General features: G+C 38.9%; 1 protein-coding gene across 3 annotated transcripts in view; it reads right to left on the bottom strand.

The window, feature by feature from the left end:
• Positions 1-557: 557 nt before the first annotated feature.
• The window catches only part of Kdm3 (Lysine demethylase 3), a 441,386-nt gene continuing 421,662 nt past the window's right edge, over positions 558-20,281 (bottom strand). For 2 of the 3 annotated variants that reach the window (XM_089637377.1, XM_089637380.1), the window contains 8 exons: positions 12,036-12,180; positions 10,256-10,441; positions 7,860-10,127; positions 7,531-7,675; positions 5,822-5,952; positions 4,567-4,866; positions 3,042-3,572; positions 558-2,768 (listed from right to left, as the gene is read on the bottom strand). In XM_089637377.1, coding sequence (XP_089493503.1) covers positions 1,659-2,768; positions 3,042-3,572; positions 4,567-4,866; positions 5,822-5,952; positions 7,531-7,675; positions 7,860-10,127; positions 10,256-10,441; positions 12,036-12,180 — 4,816 coding nt within the window. In that variant the 3' untranslated portion in view covers positions 558-1,658. The remainder of the gene's footprint in view (positions 2,769-3,041; positions 3,573-4,566; positions 4,867-5,821; positions 5,953-7,530; positions 7,676-7,859; positions 10,128-10,255; positions 10,442-12,035; positions 12,181-20,281) is intronic. The other variant, XM_089637379.1, reaches the window with a different exon arrangement.

Below are 20,281 nucleotides of genomic sequence, written 5' to 3'. Positions count from 1 at the left end.
ATTATACTGTCCTGATGAAGCTACGGTTGTAGCGAAACCCGGTCGACATTAAGTATTTATTACCTATAAGTGATGTTTACAAAGTTATTGTTTAATTTTAAATTTAGATTCAATTTATTTTTATGAAAAATTTTTATATGGGAAAATGAACATTAGAATTTTGAAAGATGTTGTATGTATTTTTTTTACCTCCTACTATCATGTAGAATCACAAAATTAGCGCACTTTATCCCCGGACACCATGTATGAATATATTTTTTTGAGCCTTATATTTTTCACTGGAGTTTCTTATTGATGAGTAGTCATCACTATTTTATGGTAATAATTTTTCCATCAAGACATAAAGTGACTAATTTTTGGCTCCCCGAATTTGTTACTCTTATCGTAGTCAAAAGACAGCTAAATTTTTATCGCTTATTTGAATTTCCAAATTAACAATTTATATCTTATTTATTAGATACTGTGCAGTACAACTTTATTATTGAGAAATTGATCAGCTACCAAAAAGCAACAGAAATAATAATTTGTGGAACAATAAATTAAAAACAATTTTAATATAAACATTTTTTATTCCAACTTATATTCTTACATATACACAGTACAAAAAATTCACTTGCCCAACGAAATGAGGCAAGATTTATGAAGTCACATTAATGCTGAAGGAAGAATTGAAGAAATAAAAGTAATTATCTACAAATCGTAGTACCAAGCTAGTTGTTGTGATACACAAATAACTAGCGGCTGTGAGCGCCATAAAATAAAATAAATGCACCTTCTAATGCAAATGATAAGGTGGGGCACGGAATGCAATTCTCCATGAGTGGAGCGACGCATTGCCGCGGGTCGTTGTTATTTCACCTTCTGAGATCAAGAGAAGTTCAATGGAAATAAAATAAAACAAATCACAGTTCTATTTATTGTTGACTTGCTTCCATTCGCAAATAAATTCAGCAAGCTAATAACATACTATCCTTTATCCCAATAAACAATACTAAATTCAAATTGGCACTTTTCAATGAAATAGCACTTATATTATCAAAGTGGACAGAATATAATATTGAACACCGAGAATACTGCAAACAAGTTAACATTGCACATTCATCTTTACCAATTATAATAATATCGTAAAGGGTCTAAGCTCTAGGCTAGGGTGTGTGGAGACAGTACATAGTACATCCATTAATTTAGTTTAGTATTACTAAGAGTGCTTGCTTGCCGTGAGAAGCGACATGTTTGTTAGCTAGTAGTACCTAACTATGTGACAGGAAGATGAACCGTGCAACCAACCGACACTTTTACACTTAGCGTAGGGTTCCTAACACACACCACCACACCATCCATTTACACCACTATGTACATAGGATATCGCCCATTCAGTTCACTACATAGTAATGATATCACAAGGGGACGCAACATGTCCATCAAGTATGTACAGCGCTAATTAAACCTTACAAGGAGGAACTTAGTTCCGTTGTTAAAGAATGTATGAAAACAACAATAAAAACACCGAGAGTTCTCTACAACTAGTTTTCTTAGTAATTAGAAATTGTTAAAAGAATATCACAAGCAGATAAGTCAATTTATTTCGTATGTTCATCACTCTACTTAATACACACGACTTCGTTGCTTTTTAAATTAAGTTATTTTTTATTTCACATTCACGGTAGTGCTTCTTTTTTAATATTGTCCTTGGAGTCAGGTTCATCCAAGTTCTCTACACTAGCAGCGGCCTTCTTCAAGCAGTCCAGGGAGTCTTTGACCGCATGGTAGACGATGTTCTTGATCTGCAGCTTGTCTTCGTGGTTGGTGTGCGTGTCAGTCAAGTCCCGGAACTCATGGGTCAAGTGGAAGCAGTGGGAGACATTCTCCGGAGAGACAAAATCTTCCGCCACCTTGATGCAGTCGTGCAGGTTGCGAACTTGATGGGGTGCGCCAGCAGGGATAAACACGGCGTCGCCCAAACACTGCGCCACGGCGTAGCCCTCCACGCGATACTCCTTGTAGAGGCGCTCGCGGAGAGCCGCGTCCAGGTAACAGCTTTGGTCGTGGATGGGGTCATGATGGGGCGGGGGGTGTGCACCTCTCTCGATGGCTGACTTGTTCAGAAGATCTCTGATCTTGTCGGCGTCACGAGGGTTGTAGATGTGCCACAGGGCACCGGGCAGCTCCCCGCGCTCGCGGACTCTGCGTCTGGTGAGGATATCGCAGCTGGCTTCGTCGATAGCCCGGAAGGCCTCGCGAGTAGCCCGCTCTCCGGCATCCTTTGGGCCGCTGACGTAAACCATGACGTTGACAGCATCGCTGACATCGAGGTGGAGGTTGGTGGTTCCATGGCTAGGATAGAGGGCAGAGCCGTAGGCCGTGTACATTTTGGGACCAAGATCAGGACAGACAAAGCAGGAGGGCAGACGAGAAGCCAGGTTGAGCCGGCCGCTGCGCTGGGTGTACTCTTGCAAAGGAAGGGCCTTGGTGAGATCTGCGAACCGCGTGGGAAGCATCTCAGCAAAGTCCTCCCCCGGAGGCCAGTCCTTCAGCTTCAGTAGCATAGCTTCTCCGTGCTCATCTTTCAATCTTTTAGTAGTTTGATCAAAGCCATCCCAGAACTTCTTCATGGGCTGGTTGGGCACGATGTTGCCGGTGATGCAGTTGATGAGGTCGTTCTTTTCCTCTCCGAAGTCTCGGGAGAAGCTCTCGGGAGACCAAAGATCCTTATCCATAAGCTTCAAAACGTTGGACACGATAACGGGCTGTCCTCGCTTCCATTGCTCCTGATAACAAAGAGAAGAAACATTAGAATCAATAATAAAATAACCAAATTGTGGTGTTCAACCATAGTTAGAACTTTAGTTTGCGCACTATTGTTAAAAAACGGATTTTTGTGATTGAATAATCTGTTTTTTAAATTAAAACAAATACTTTGTATTTAACCACGAATATTTATTATTTTACACATCGACCGGTTTCGCTTCAACCAAGCTTCATCAGGATATAATAATAACCGAAAGAATAATCTTTGGTTTTAACGATATCAAGTAACAAACCTGAAAAATCCTGTAATTGCCCGGATGGGCTGGATCCAGCAGGCGCAACAGCTTTCCATCACACAACCAGGAATGGGGGACATCAGGGAACAGGGTTCTCGACTCCATGAGGGTCATGATCCTGATGGGAAGTTGATCTCGACCAGAAGCATTAGTCCGACGGTACCTACTGATGAAATGCTTCAACTCGTAAGGCTTATCGTCTATTTCATTAGTGTCCTTATCTTCGAACTTATTATCGATGAAGCTGGAGACAACATCGTCAACATGTGATTCAAGACGGGACTTCTTGCTGGCTTTGGCTGTGCCGTTAGTGGATGTCGGGGAGGTATTTCCACTCGAGGGTTTGTTGGGTCGGATGAGCAGCTCTCGGAGGGTGGAGAAGTTGCCTTCAGCCTCAGAGTCGGAGCTGGAGGTATCATCACTGCCTTTTTCTCCCTTGACGAGAGCAAAGTCTGCCATCCAGCTGCCCATGTTGTTAGGGGAGCCGTTGGTTAGTGCATCAGCCTTCTTTTCACCTTCTTCTGTCTTCTGCAATAAAAATTAATTTAAAACAATTGTAAACAAATTAATGATGATAATAAGTACGATAGAATCGATCGAAGAAAAGAAAAAAAATAATGTCAAAGCTTGGGCCTGTGATGGACCCAGGTCACCAAAGAAGCAAAAGACAGGGTGGGTTCCTTATTGAAGTACATATTGGGTTTCTTACCCCAATAGGAAAATAATGAAGATGAAGTGACTTCATGCTACTCATTATACTCGTAAAGCATTCTTTAAATTTACTAACTACAATATGGACAGATATTAGTCTCACAACATACCTAGTGGGATAATGGAACTATTCAACATTCATCTACTCACAGAGCTAATAAAGCCGGTAAACATATAAAACGGAGCATGATTGGGTTGCGTTAGGTTAGTTTCAGTGAGGTTAGATTCGCTGTTGTTTTTTGTTTCTTCACTTTTCTTCAATGTTTTGCTTTGTCATGAAAGCGCTAAAGCTACATCAAGCAATATTTTCAATAAATTCTGAAAGCTCTTTTGAGTTTTCACAGAAATTCGAATCATAGTTGCACGCTTGCTAGATTTCAGCAAACCGATTTTTACACCAACATTTTTTCTTAAATCAAGGAATCGGGCCAAATCTTGGCTATGTGCATAATTTTAACTGTTATCGCACAATACTCATCCAAACATTGTTTTTGATGTGTTGGAATACAAAATACCCTATAATATTAATAATACGTCCAACTCTAGTAAAATATTGGCAATATCAACAACTCCGGTCGCTAGAGGCGCTAGTGTAGCATATTGACGTTGAGATTTCTTACAATGGCGGCAAATTGAATTTATTTAGTACTTGCTGATGTTTTGCTCATTCTAATATAATATTTTGATCAATACAAAAATATGTAAAAAAAAAAAATGTCCCAAAAGGTAGGTTCTGTGTGTGTAGTTTACGGAAGCAACGGAGCAAGGAGTGAAAGTAGAGAATGATTTGAATGTCAATAATTTAATTTACCTTGATCTTTCCCAGCACAACCTCCTTCAACATCTTCCTACAGGCCCGGGACAGCGCAGTCGTGGGGGGGGTGCCGGGCACACAGCCGCAGCTGCGTGGCACGCCCCAAAGCGCCCTCGCCGCATGCAGGCTGCGGCCGGCACGCGCCAGAGAGTCACCCGCCACTATCTGAGTCAGCAGAAGGCGAGCCGGTTCGTGAGGCGCGCGCGACGTGCACGTCAGCCAGCCATGCGCGTCACGTTCGCGGGCAGCGCCACCTGATGCTGGCGGGACGGTGGGGGCATTGCTTCCCGTGCGGGTCTGGAATTAGACAAATTTTGAGGTCAATAAAGATCTTTAGAGATTAATTGCTAACTCATTCCGTTTCTCCAGTAGGCAGAGGGATAAAACTTTGCACAACTCTGTCTTGGCGCACACTCCCTGCTTCAATCACATTCATAAATACTATTATGTTATTCTGATTCTCGACATGGCCCAATTGTATTTCATCTACTTGATTGTGCCATATCTTGACTTTATCTACCATTCTTTGAGATTTATTGCTGTTAAGAAATCCTGACCACCATTCCAGTTTTTATTATTATTTGATGAGCAGGCAGCATTCTGCTGATGCGCTCATATCTGATTTCACAATAATTTAACAGTAATTGAGTTGTTTTGAATTCAAAATAAGTTAATCCTTTCTTCTCCCCAAATAAGAATCCAAACGAGTTTTAAATTGGTTTATATAAGTAGAATCGATGACATGTTGTGAAAGTTTGTTCCATGCATCCACTACTCTACTTGCAAGTGTTTTCTAGGGTTGGATGCAAAAGGTGTTTTATTAAAAAAATTTGAGTGTCCACAGAGATTCATGTTTTTGTTGGTGGAGAAGATTTCTTGGGTGCCATAGAAACTATAATGCCCAGATAAAATTTTGAAAGTCTCAATCAAGTCACCACTTTCTATTCTTTCCATAATAATAATAATTGGTTAATTTGTACAGCACCATTTTTGTGAAAAATCACCTCCTAATTCTTAGAGGTAATTTTGATTTATCATGATTTTAAAACAAGTGAAGATCATTAGTGATTTGCCAGGCAAGTAATTTAGACTGGAAGATCTTATAGTCATGGAAATATTATTGAAACTTGATTCTGAATTCCAACTCGAAAGCCTGTCTCAAAAAGCATTATCACTCAAAACCTACATATAATCTAGATATATAATATGTTAAAATATGGTTCTATTATAATTTATGGATGATAGTAATTACCTTGTAGCAATCCAGGCAGACGACAAAGCCACACTTGCCACAGGCCCAGTGAAAGTTGAACAGGGTGGTCTCACAGACATCGCACATCTCCCGGACAGCTTGTACCACTCTCTTCCAGGCTATAGTCTTGTCTGGAAACAAACATTATAATATCATTAATAACAGATTTTTAACTTGAAATTGATGAAAATAATCACAATGCATTGGCTAATATTGACCCAAGAATATGGAGGTTCTATGGAAAAAAATATTATGGCTTTAAAATCTATCAACAAATGATAGATAAGAATGAAAAAATCAAATCACGATGATGATGTCACCGATCACATTTCATCATTGTGATTTTGAATTTGTGTGTAATTAACTCCTCAGGCTTTGGCCGTATTCTGTCAGACAGAGTATTTCTGCTTTGCAATAAAATCCAAATAAATGGAATATTTGTGAACATATCCGAAAACTAAAAACTGTTTTTAAAAAAGTGATGAAATACGTTTTAATATTTTATTATCTATCTAAATAAAAATGTTCCTTTGCTCAAAATCTTAATTCTCTTGAAAGTTCTTCTAATGTGTGTGTTCTTATATACCGACATTGTACAGATGTCACCTGTGACAGGAAAAACATGCTTTTTTTTTTAACAACAGCGCCATCTTTGTTGGACTTGTTTTTAAAAACATCTGTTGGACATAAAAGCAACAGACGCTATTGTTTCTCTAACTGCAGACAGACTGAGCCACAGCAACACATGGTGGGTTACAGCAGGTTAAAAATTATATTTTTTTAAATATTAAAATTTTGAATGCAAACCTAAAAATTTTTTTTTAATGATCACTTAATATTTTTTGTAACAAAAATTACTGATAACTGAAAAAATATTGAAAAAAATAACACTTATTTTATTTGACAAATATGGTATAAAAACGTATTATTTATATTTTTGAAACTGACAATTCATGGTGGAATTCCATTATAATATATTATAATAAAACTAAAGTTAAAATTAAAGTGGAAAAAAAGTTTCATATTTGTTTTATTATAATACATTATAAAAACGTAAGTTTACTAAATTAAACTATTGTACTGGCATCAAAATGATCCCCATGACAAAATGCAGTTGACCTAAAGGATAAATGAGGATATTGGTTAGTTTGATGGCGTCATACCATTTTTTTTCATACAAATGCAGGATTTGTAGTGATAAAAATATTCAAAAAAGGTTAGGTGCGGTCATGGGTGTACTTTGGTAGAATACTATAAAAGATGTTGACATTTTACCTAGTCTAGTGTTCTTCAACATTGAACTTAAGAATAAAATACGTCTCAACTCTTGACGTTGCCATACACAATATAGTGCCTGTTGAAATAAAACCAAAGCCTTTTGTGACTGGTGAAGTCACACAGACGAACCACAGATTTGATTTGGTGCATTTTGAGACCCGAAAAATATTAAAACTAACTAACAATTAAAAAATATATACTGGTATTTTTATCCTTATTGATAAAAAAGGGACTGGAGTTCCTTATTTTGACTTACAGACATTGAAAATAGGCAGCATATCAACAGTTGTAAACAAATAAATGCAAGCAGTTGCAACACAAAATTATGTTTTTATTTTTCAGTACATAAATTATTATAAATTACCTGAAAACTGACATCTTGAGATGAAGGTTTATGGTGAAATAATATTATCAATGCTTTAATGGCGTACCTTCATTTAAGTTGTGGCTCTTAGCTTCATTTTCTTGTTGCAGCAGTTCACAGAACTGATCTCCGACCTGCCTCAGCAGAAAACAACTCATTTCTATATCCAGTTCTATGTCTCCTGACGCCTGTAGCCATAGTTTTCTATCCTCCTGAAACACAAATTATATCTTCATTTAACTCAAAAGACGGCCGACTGAAACTAGTTTTATTGACATCTAACTCAATTGAATCTTTATTACAGGTATATATACAGCGTTAGAATATATTAGAGTTTTATGTGCAGAAGAAAAAACTAATTAATAAATTAAATAAAATAGAAGTGTATTTTCTCACCTCAGTTGGATCTTTATTGGGGTCTGAGAAGCCAGCGATGGCCAGCTGCCCGTTCTTAGTGTATCGTAGCCGTCGGAAGGCATAAAATCTGCAGAAGATTGTCATGTTCTTGGAACGCTGGTGGGGAGTCCATCTGCATTCCCTGCACTTGGCTAATTTAGGGGCTACATCACAGCACGCGCCGTCTTGCAGAAATGACTCGCCTGTCTTCTTCAGTTGGCCTATTGGGGGTTTGCGAAAAGGCGGATTTGGTGGCTCATCTTTGGATTTCTTCTTGATGGGTTCATTGTCTTTGTTCTTGTCACTTTTTGATGACTTGGGTCGTCTTCCACGCTTCCTAGGCTCTTTTTCTTTAGTTTCTTTGGCGGTGCTGCCTCCACCATTAGCAGCGCGGGACTTAACAGGAACTACGTGGTTAAAACTCGCACCCGAATCTGAATCCTTATCGCTATTAGTGTCTTTCTCCTTTTCACTATCACTTCCACTTTCGCTAGGTGCTAAAACTTTCTTCTTCTTTATTTCGTCCACTAGAGTTTTGCGCGGCACTCCTCCCTTTTTCCGCTTCACCTTGGGAGGTTTTCTTTTAGGGGGATTCTTAGCTCCTCGCTCTTGATCGGAACTAGAACTATCTTCTGCTTTACGAGGGTCTTCGGCGTGACCATTTGTTTCTTTAAGAGATTTCCTAGCCACTTTGGCGGGCTTGGTCCTAATAATACTATTAACAGCCATGGAAGAGCCTATGCTGTAGGGAAGGGCAGCCGGGGCCACCACCACGGGGGCCACTACCACGGGGGCCACCACAGCAGGAGGAGGAGTCGGAGCCAGAGTAGCAATCACGGGGGTGGATTCCTTCTCGGCCTCGGGGGCTGTCTCATGTCTCTGTAACCAGGCTTTCTTGAGATGGCGCACCGGAGCCCCGCTCTCCTTAGGGCTGCCAGCCGCTGGGGGGGAGGGTGCCTTGGCAGGCGTCACGGGGGGCAGCGGCGAAGGCGACGGGGAAGGCTGCACTTCAGTCTCAGTCTTCTCTATGATGCGCGGCACACTGGGCGGCCGCACCGCCCCGTCCGCCGAGGGAATCCTCACCGGGGAGTCAGTCTGGGTGCGCGGCGCGGGGGAGGTGCAGTATGCAGCCGTGTTCACCATGGTGGTGATGGTGGTGGCCGCACTAGCGATTAGGGGGGTGGGCTCACTGACCCTGGACAGAAGGGGAGAAGTGTTGGCCGGAGGGTACTGATGAATAGATTCCATTAGGTACGGGGGTCCCACAGATTCAAGCCTCCTCTTCTTGTTCTCCATTCCTGGGCTGTCACACAAGTTTTGAATAGGGGTACCTCTCCTCTTGGGTGAGCAATTGCTGTCGTCCCGATCGGAGGAGATGCCCAGGTCCAGGGGTTGTGTTTGGTAGGCGTGCGGCTGGGAGGGCGGGGAGGCGGCTTGACTCATGTGGATGGGCCGGTGATCCCCGCGGGAATGTGCCGGGGGAGGAGGCCGCACCACGCTGTAGGCGCAGGGGGCCGTGTTGGCCTTGGATGTGAGTGGAATAGCGTTGAGAGCCACCGGGGGCTCCTGAGATCTGCACACGGGGATGCCGCTGGTGATCCCCGCATTAGGCTTGCCGTAGATGTGGAGAGGCGCGGGACTAGATACTTTGGGCTTGTTGGGAACAGGCGGGGGCGCCACGGGGGGCTGGTGATAGGCGTAGGGCAGTGGGGGCCTGGCGGGGGGATGTGCCTGGGGGTGCATGTTGCCGTGCGGAAGTTGGTGGTGCGGCCGCCCCCGTTGGGGGGCAGGGACCCCCCGGTAGGAGTTGGGGGGCGCCTGCGACACGGGGAGGTAGTGCGCCATTTCTCCGCCGCGTAACTTCGGTGAATGAGCTGGATGGGCCTTAACTTCTAGGTGATGCTGAGGTATTTTTCCTTCGTGTTTCACAATCACGGAGTTCTTCATTTCACTCATCAGGGGAGGGGGGGTGGGTAAAGAATTATTGTCTCTGTCCCTCTCCTGTATACTGGGAGCTTTAGTCACTGTGATATTACCGTGCATTTGAACTTGTTTTAAATGTTCCGACTTTTGTTTATTACTCTCGTGGTTGATGAAACCGGAGGGATGGTGATACCCCGTATAATTATATATGTTAAAGTTGGGTTCTCCCTTGGGGAGGCTCACATGCACTTGAGGCTTTTCTAATGGTTTATTAGGATTTAATGAGAGTCTATTGTGAGCTGGTGGAGGGTAATCATTCTTAGGAACACTGGAAGCTCTTGGAATCTGGAAATAAAAGAGATATTTATATTATATAGGTTAGTTAACATAGGACTCTTAATTATACTTAAGCAATTATTTGTTAAATAATGTTTAGTAAAATTGTTGATACAGTAATGGATGATTGAACTTACAGGTGCCTGTGTATAGTAGGTCCTCTCTCTGATGTCCTGGCCCCCGCGCAGGCGATCGCTGTTGAGGGCTGCCCGGTGGTCCTCAGGTCCGGGCTGCTGCTGCTGGGCCGGTGGGCCCGGCCCTGGGCCCCCTCGCCCTGGGGGCGCCAGACTGTTGATGAGACTCCAAGACATTGTGCGGTCACGCTAAAGGAGAACATTATTACATTATTACATTTTTTTAGTCACAACTGCTTTCAATCTTCTAGAGCCAGTAGGTCTATGACATCCTAAATTAGGTATGGCTGAGGGTTGCGGGGAGACGAAGGAGATGGAAAAGGTGGGTAAATACCTGGCTATTCAGATCTGGTCACCAAACATGTTTAAAACCATTTCGGTAATTTTTCAGTTACTGGATACGCATATAAATAATGCAAATATTTATTTGAAATAACACTTCTATTCAATTTTATTATGTAAAAATCAACTATTTACGTCAGGAGAGATGGAAAAACATGAAATTTTTCATGTTCATAGTTTGTGTTATTTAAATAATTTGTGCGTGTTTAGATTGAAACGGAACCTTCCGCCAAACATCATATTAACACACTTCGGGCGGGAAAGGTAGTTTTCTACCCCTTCGGTCGATTGATGCTTAATGGCGGGAAGGGTAGTTCTACGTTTTGCACCGGCCTCATTTCAATGACAGAAAAGACTTAATTATTCAATGTTTTTTAGATGAATATTATATACCAATCCCTTTGTAAAGGTCCGAACCATATGTACATAATTATCGAATCGTAATGCAAGTCTTCTTTTTATATTTATCTTCGTGCCTTTCATTTACATCGGTATTTCAACAAGATATATATTTAGATAACATATTTTGTTATTGTAGTATTTCAATTCCTGGGGGTTTTTATGACCGTGAAACCCGATTCGAATTATCTCTGTTCCGCCCCCACTCAACTCCTAAGTGCAAGCGAGCGAGAGATGTCGGGCGTATTTAAATAAAGCAGGTATGGGCAAATACCGATCGGCGCCCAATTACAAGGGAAATTGAGTTGAATTTCAGATAATATTCATTTTTTATTTAGTACTTTTATAGCTTGGGTATCCTGAGTTACTATGTAGATTATTGTATTATTTTCGAGGATGTAGCGATTTAAAACAAATTAAAGAAATTCACAAGGGAACTTTATTTTCGCCAGCGAAAAAAATACCCGCCAGAAATGTGTTAACATAAAAGCACGGTCGTTAAAGTGGGATGTGTGGGATTGCACTCACCTCCCCACATCCTGGAATAAAGAATTATTATTATTAAAGCGTCAAAATACCTATGCGAAATTTTAAACTTGAAAAAAAAAAACTTTAATGCATGTTTTACTTTCTTCTCCCCCGACATAAAGGTTGGAGATAATCTTGTCGAATTTCGCTGCACGCTTAATATGCAAAAAATCTTTATATAGCATTTGGTTTCAACATTACTACAAAAATTAACTATTTATGTGGTGGGAGATGGTAAATAATGATAATAGTGGTAATATAAAATAAATGGAAATGGTAATAATGTTCCTCTTTAGAATACGCTGGCAAATAAGAGATTAAATACCTACAGAATTCACAATAAAACAGATGAAATTTATTAGAATAATCCTAAATTGAAATAACTTGTATTGCAAGTACTCTAAATTATTGTCATATGAATACTAAAAATTCTCATTTAACTTGAATGTTTGACTGGTTTGGTGGTTCTACGATTCGTCGATATGGAATTGAATAGTAAAATGAATAAACATACCTTTTGATTGGCAAGCCTAAGACTATCTTCAAAGTGCTTGTGTACAGCCTTTTCTTGCCTCTCCCTCTCTTGTCTTTCTCTCTCCTGCTGCTCCCTCTCCTTCTCTCGCTCCTTCATTTCAGCTAATTCTAGGTCCCGCCTCTCTCTGAAACAATTAAAAGTCATTTGTTAACATCTGGATTGGCGCACTATCGACTATGTGTTCCCCCATCGAGATATTGGCTTGATGATATGCAGTCACTTTTAGGTGATTTGTTGACGTGAAAAAGGGAAATTACCATTTCCATAGTTAAAATGAATAGCTAAAAAATTAAAAATCATACCATTTGAGATTTGCATTTTAACATCTCGAGAATGAGTGTTTTTATATTTATTATATAAAGAAGATTGTCTGTGGCAGGCTGGCGGGCGGCAAGGCTTTGATTTTTATACAAATCTAGTTTTTTTTTCGAAATTGATGAAATTTTGCACAATTTTCTAACATTTGTACACAGTTGACATTTGTCACATTTCTACGACTCGTTCTTGAGTTCAACTCCTCGGCTGTGGAATGATTTGCCTCGGTGTTTCCTCCCTCCTACAATATGGGTCTCTTCAAGACCCAGATTCACTTCTTAATTCCACTTTGAGAGATGACTTAAAGATATCATTTTTCATTCATTTATCAATGTGGAGATCCGCAAAGAGTGCAAGGCTGATGTAAGCGTAATGAGTAAGATCAAGAAAGGGACGCTTAGATGGTTTGGGCATGTAGAGCGAATGAGCGAAGAAAGGAGTGTAAGGAGAATATACGATGCAAATGTGAATGGTAGCAGAAGTCGGGGACGCCCGAGGAAGACATGGCACGACCAAGTGAATCAGATACTTGAGTCGGGCCATGTCAAGAGTCAGAACAATAGAAGAGTATGTATGAGACGATGTATGAATGTGAATGAGGCAAGGAGTGTGTGCCAAGACCGAGTTGTTTGGCGGTCCGTTCTCTCTGCCTACCCCTGCGGTGAAACGGCGTGATGGTTAGTTAGTTAGTTTAGAATTCTTAAAAGTACACAAAAGTAAAATACCTAACTCGTATCACAGAATCAATTTTAGCAGTCACAAGTTGTGTGGTCACTTTGCATTACTTATTCAATTTAGAATGTATGGCAACCAATTATGTGGTGCTCAATTCGTATAGATATATAACACAACATTATTTGATAGCAACAGTACAAATACATGACAACAAATAATATCCACAACAATAATTAGGAATGTTCATTTATGAGGGCAATAATTCCGCACTTCAACTGCAATTAAATTCACTTTACTGGCCCAAATTAAATTTAAACGATTACGATGACTATTTTGTACTTAGTTGTTTGAAGAAGCATAAATGTTGAATGATTTTATTTTTAACAGTTGTTTCAGTTCGAACATTTAAATTGCATAATCCCCACCAGCCCTCGGCCTTTGTGAATTCATAACAACATTTTCACAGTGAAAGTTCTAAAATTGTAAATTTGCATGAATACAAGAAATGTATAATGAATGGATGGTATTGTATGCAAGGTAAAAGTAAACACGCAAATGGAATTGAGGTGGATGAAAATAGAATCATTAGAAATAGTTATGTGTTGATGTTGTCCCTTGTAAAATAAGTTTCAACGTGAAAAGAACCCATTGAGAAACTACTACAAAGTAGTTTATAGGGACTTTTCTCTTTTCTTGTATTATTTCTTATGAGTAATATCGTAACACGTAACAAGTAAATAATAAAATTAAAAGTCGTAAATTCGTGATTATTGATCGAAAAATATAACAAAGTTTTTTTAGACTATAGAGCCCTTGTTCTCATTAAGAGGAAGCTACAAGCAAAAAATGTGTATATTCTTGGTATACCTTATAATTTAGGTAATAGGCATTAAAATCGCTTGACAAATGGAGTCCAGAAACGTTCGATTTCAAGCACAAAACTGGTTTTTATTTATTTTATAAGAAATCAAAAAAGTTAATCAAGTGAAACTGTCACAGATAATCTTAGGTATAGTTCTGTATTTTTTAAAGTTGTTTCCTTTGTGCGTTCATACATTTCTATTGAAAAAATATTTTTTTAAATAGTTTACATTTATATTTTATATTGAATAATTAATTGTATTCTACTCAAGCGAAATGATAGAAAAACCTCCAATTTATCTAGAGCATATTTTTTGGTATTCATAATGCACACAAATTCGTTGTAAAGATTGATCAAAATGGTGATTTAGCATTAAGCTTCGCATTAAAGGCTGCGCAGGGGTTACAGACTGGACTATTCGGGAACTGGGTACCTGAACAGGTGTCCAGAACCGGATTCCCGAATATCAGCGTAATGTGAGTAGCCCATTAGTTAGTTATTGGGGCACCTTTAAATCTTCGGTCTCATTTTTGCATTTCATCAAAAATACTATGGGTTACTTAGAAATTTTCAAAATTTTAACGGATTGTGTTAATTCAGACAAGCGTTAAGTGGGTACCTAACTACAGTCAGACAATTATTTTAATTTTATTAGTAATTCGTTTGAAATGTGTTTTTTTCTCGATATATTTCAAGTTTACTAACAGTGTTCATTCTTAAGGCGATGCACTACGTAGTAATGCAAAATCATGTGTTTTTGGTTTGAAAATTTGGTCGCCTGGAAATGTTTCAGATGCTTTAATTAAATACTGCGAGTAGAATACATCTTGGCCTTTGAAATAATCGAGCATTTTTTAGATAAGTTTTTTTATAAGCCCAGAAAAAAATAATGTATAAGGCCTATGAAAACTGCTTTAAAGTTCAAAATCTCCTACTTACGAACCCATTTTCGGTTATGATTTTATTGTATAATGTGGCAAATTAAGTTATTAATAAAATAATCGGAATTTTTTTTATATTTATGCCTGAACATCCACAAAATAAAATAAAAGGCACTTTTTGGCCATGTTTTTTTCTTGCATAAATCAAAACAGGTGGATGGTGTTAAGCGGGAATTTAAACCTTATCGCCATCTACGTAAGGGGTGTTATTGATGGCGGCTCGATTTAAAATATTACACGACGTATGGCATCGCCTTAAAGTTAAATGTTCTGAAGAAAATACCGAAAATAATTTGATTGCTTACAAACAGGACAAAACAGCGCGAGCCGAATCACGAATTAGCGGCGTTTCGCGCCTTTTGCGGTTGCTTCGTTTCTTTCCCATAATTCGTAGTTGGGCTTGCGCCTTTTTTCTGTTTATACGCAGCATAAAATATGTGAGATAAATAAACTGTTCAAAACACGAGAAATTTCCAGAAGAAGGCGTCGTATAAACTCATGACTGCAGCGCACACCAAATAATCACGAATAATCAAATGATAAGAATATCAAATAAATGTTTCGCTTTGTCATTTAAAATAGAGACACATGTAATAATAAGTATTATTTAATCATTAACTTAGTAAAAAAATAATATGAGTCACAGTGAAATACTTTTGTTTTCCAGATAAGAACGTTATTTAACAAACTAAAATCAATAAATCACGCCTTTCAAAAACCGTTTTACGTATGAATTCTAATTTCTCGTGGCGGGGATTGGGTATTATTGTCGCCGAGGAATTCACGTGAAATTATTACAATAATGATGTAAGAGAGATCGGTAGAGTAGGGCCAGCGCCACACTTGACGGAAATTCCGTCGCGTAACTTCGCCGCGGGAGTCAATCCGTTACCATACGTTGCAGCCACACTGAATATTCAGTGGCGGATTATCAGTCGACTCTATTTTGCACTTCGATAATAAATCGTTCAGTGTCGAACATCCTGTGCGTGCGTCGTCGCCGGGTGTTATCCGCCGAATGTGGCGCGATGCATACAAATACTTGGAATGCAACCGGAGGACGGAGCAGACGCGAGAGTCGGCGGTCCGCCACGGAGCGACCGATCGTCAGCGACGGAACGACCGATCTTCCGCGTAGTGTGCCCGCTATTTTTAATTTATATGCAATTACATGTATTGGCGTTCCGTCGCGAAAGATCCGCGGCGGAATTTCCGTCAAGTGTGGCGCTGGCCTAGTACTCAATTTGGTTGGTTCAACCGTTGTGTGTTAACTGTTGAGTGTTGCGTATAGACGACGCGATGGTTGGTTCAATTTTATCAGTTGCTACTCTGGGGAAGACATAGGACGCCACTTTATTTATAAAAAAAAACCGTAGATAAAAAAGGCTCACGAAACGAAAAATTAAGTAGTGTAAATAATCTAAAAAATTACGTCAAAGCACCCTTTTCATTATTCATGGTCTTGAGAAATGACTGCCATTTTATTTATTTGTATTCGGTCACCCGCAACTACCCTCGACGGCTCTCTAGGCAGACTAAGTAAAGTTGGTTCAACCGCTCAACCAGGTTACAGACGATCCAACTTGGTCGGGCGGTTGTTGGATGGCGGTTGATGCTCTGGAGGTATACCCATTCATAGCAACATACTCCTCATCGAATACAATTCATCTCCACACGGTTCAACTTCACGTTCAACTCAACCAAATTGAATGGTCTGTAGGGCCCATTACGACACTAAACACCCGGAGAAAGCGACAAACTAGGCGAGATATTGTACATTTCAATACTAATATTATAATAGACGTATTTGAATACAGGCGAAGGGGATTTCAAAGTATACGAAGATCGTGTGGAAAGGGCTACATTTAGCAATGATAATATCATATTCTGGTTGGAATATTATAATAGGGAACACAAAATGAAAATCTAAAGAAATCTATCATGGAGCGTATACTCGTGGTGCGAATATAATTATGGAGCAAGTATAATCGTGGTGCAAATATTGTCGTGGAGCGAATACAATATTGTGGAGGGAATACAATCATGGCTCTTGGAGGAGGACAGTGTTGTGTTCGTGAAATGCCATTGTTGTAATATTTATTTGTTTATCAACAACGCCCTGCTGGGCTCTTACATAAAGATCATAAATTAAATTTAAAACAACAGTATTAAAATATATCTGTCGTTATTATGACATCGCGAAGGCGAAATTAATGATGAAGGTAAATGGGATGAAACAAATCAGTCCCAGTGCGTGTTCTATTGGATTCGTTTCAACAGATAAAACATTTATGACTGGTCACTCGGAAAGCATTTATTTTAACAAGCGATCAACATGACGAAAAAAAATACTTGTAATATTTGCTTATAGGTAATGTAACGAGTTACAACTCGAACGTACGCCACTGCCTTATTGATATGTAACGCGTTATATTACAGACAAGTGTTACAAGTCAATTGCTGCCTTTGAAGAGTGGAACATATTCTCAGCATTACCATGGTGAAAGACTTCAATTCAGTAACTCAAAAGTTACACTAATTTCCAAAACGAAATTGAATCATTACTTAATTAAAGATAGCAGTACTACCTATCTAGTTAGACCATATTCGCAATAACAATTCACAAACACGCCAGAAGGTCGCACAAGACACCCACAGCAATAAATGTATGCAAATCGTGTTGCGTATACCGAGCTGGAACTATAAGCTGTATATAATATTAAAAGCTGTGTATGAAGATATAACGGCACACTTGCGACAAGGCGAAACACGCGATCCGATTTCACGGCGACGTTCCTCGTTCCAGCCAGCCCGGCCGAACTGAGCCAATAAATTACTCAAACTGAATATCAAATAATAACGCAGCGGCGAATGAGATTACGTATTGTCGGCGCGCGAGGGATCCGCTGGAGGAATTGTAATACGTAACACGGTACGGTTTAACAGGAAGGTCGATTTAGGCGAGGAGCTGATTGCTAATTGGAATATCTGTCTAGCATGGAGGGCAAGGTTTTGATAATACAACAGAAACAATACAAGAATACAGGTCAAGTCCGTAAGATCACAAGTAGCTGGAATAATTATCATAGAATAATGTGTGAAGTTCAATCATAATTGCCTACTTTTTAGAAGTGGTTTATGTAAAATTGAAACAAAGGTAGTTATTGAATGCACCCCAAAAATGATTATTAGGACCTACTACACTAAAAATCAGGTGGGAAAGAATAATAATTATAAATTAACCTAATTGAGAATGAAACCATCGTTCTGTAAGTTACCAAGACTGTTACAACACAGGTTGGAATTAAGCTTCATAATGATTTCCTGAAATTATTTCCAAATTATCAGCCCCATTTGGAAATAATGGCAGATGACAGGACATCGGAAATCATGAACAAATTAATGGAAATGGTGTCCGCTTTCCTAGTGGAAGTGACCTAGAAGCAGACAGAAAAGTGGAAAAGGATTGATTGGAGCAAGACAGAGACTATCACAGTACTGTGGATGAAGCTAAATTCCAACATAAGCATCGTAGAGAACTTACTAAACGGTTAAGTTAGGCAAAATTTGCAGTCATTATTTCGTATGTAAAGTACCTACATTATTCTTATTCAATTATTACATTTCTTCTACCACGATATCGATAACACGACTTCAATCTATTTTGATAGATAAATCGTACCGAAAATCAACTATTTTTTTTATTATCACCTCATTTGTTTTGTACAATAAATTTATTAGGAACAAGGTAGTTTCTTTGAGGATGGTCGTACCTGGATAATACAGCATCCGCATTCATCGACTGCAGCGTTTAAAAAACACGTTTTCCACCAAGGAAAACCTCCCAATACATCCAAATACAAAAGACCACTAAAAACGAAATAATGATCGATCGCACAAGGTAAGGTTTGAACCTTGGTTAATTTTAGTACTACACACCCGACAGCAGAACGTAAAAAAAAAGTTCAACACATTCAAGCATGAACGAAAATAAATTACGAGAACAATCGAAATGCTATCGACGTTTTAATAGTACCATTTTTTCAGTGGATCATGAACACGTCCTCCAAATTAAATCGGTAGATGCAGCAAAGGAAACATCTGCTGTGTTTATTCAATCAGAACATATAAAAAGTTATTAAAATAAGGCGAAATACCAACGTTACTGGAGAAACTCAATAAAACGACAAAATACCTTGTTCGAAAAAACTTTCGAACAAAGTTTTTTTTCGAAAATGCAAACATAATATTATTTTGCATTTTCGAACAAATAATATTATACTTGCATGTTAGAAAACAACTCAGTTCGAAAATGCAAACATAATCATCTAACATGCAAATAATATTATATTTGCATTTTAGAAAAAAACTTAGTTCGAAAATGCAAACATAATATTATGTTTACTACAAAGCAGCAAATCATTTGCTTTGGCTGACGCGGAATACACTCTAGAACGGTGAGCTTATTAAATAATTCTTCATAAAAAATACACATCCCCTTAATGTACGTAATAATAACACCTAGGCAAATAGGGGTAGAAACGATTGTGCAGGTATGTAGAATGTCTGCAAGACGAAATTCACAGTAAATCGTGTGTTAATAAAAGCAGAGATTTGCCTGCAACAGGAATAACCCGAAAACGGTGAGCTCTGTCGTCATGAAATGTACACCTCATTCTGCCTGGATTGTAGAAGGAAAACGCAACTATTTTTAGCTCCTGATGTAATTTACATCAACAGCTATGGAGCTTTGAAATATTCGTTGAGATATAAAAAAAACAACAGTATTGTTTGATCCGTATACAGTAAAAGTACCGGATAGTAAAACAATTTCAATATAAAAATCGATATTTCATTCGCCTAAAGAACGAATAATTTCAAAATGTCGTGTTTTTGGTGGCATTATTCATGTTCAATTATAGGCCATTATCTTTCTGGTTAAAACTACACAACATGTTTAAAGTTCGACGAAATGTGAATAATTCAAATAGCTATAAATGAAGCCGGTGATATAAAAAAAGACGGTCGTATAATATTGTACCTGACGTGAAACAGCACATTTTATAATCGCGCCGTGTTATCGTATCGGCATCACTGCGAATTTTTTCAAGGATAAACATACAGCGCGAATAAGGTAGATCCATATTATACTTTGTAGGCGATAGGTATTTTATTATCACGCAAGTAATCCAGTTACAAATTTTAATCGTAAATAATCTATTTTTTAAGGCGTGACTAATAATAATAAACAAATCGATGATTATCAATAATTATTATTAGGCACTTGATAGATGATGGTATTAAACGGATATAAATGATTGACAAGTTATTTAATTTTATATTGACTCCATACCAGGGGGTCCTGGGGTCTCCCTAGATCCAATGTTATCTTTGGGGATGCTATGTGGAGGTTATTTTCTCGGCAGATACTC

Source organism: Hesperophylax consimilis, chromosome 11, assembly GCF_061612785.1.
Source record: "Hesperophylax consimilis isolate HC1 chromosome 11, BYU_Hcon_1.0, whole genome shotgun sequence".
In the NCBI taxonomy this organism is placed as follows: Eukaryota; Metazoa; Arthropoda; class Insecta; order Trichoptera; family Limnephilidae; genus Hesperophylax; species Hesperophylax consimilis.
Note: the sequence above shows the minus strand (reverse complement) of the source record. Positions and strands in the feature narration are given on the sequence as shown.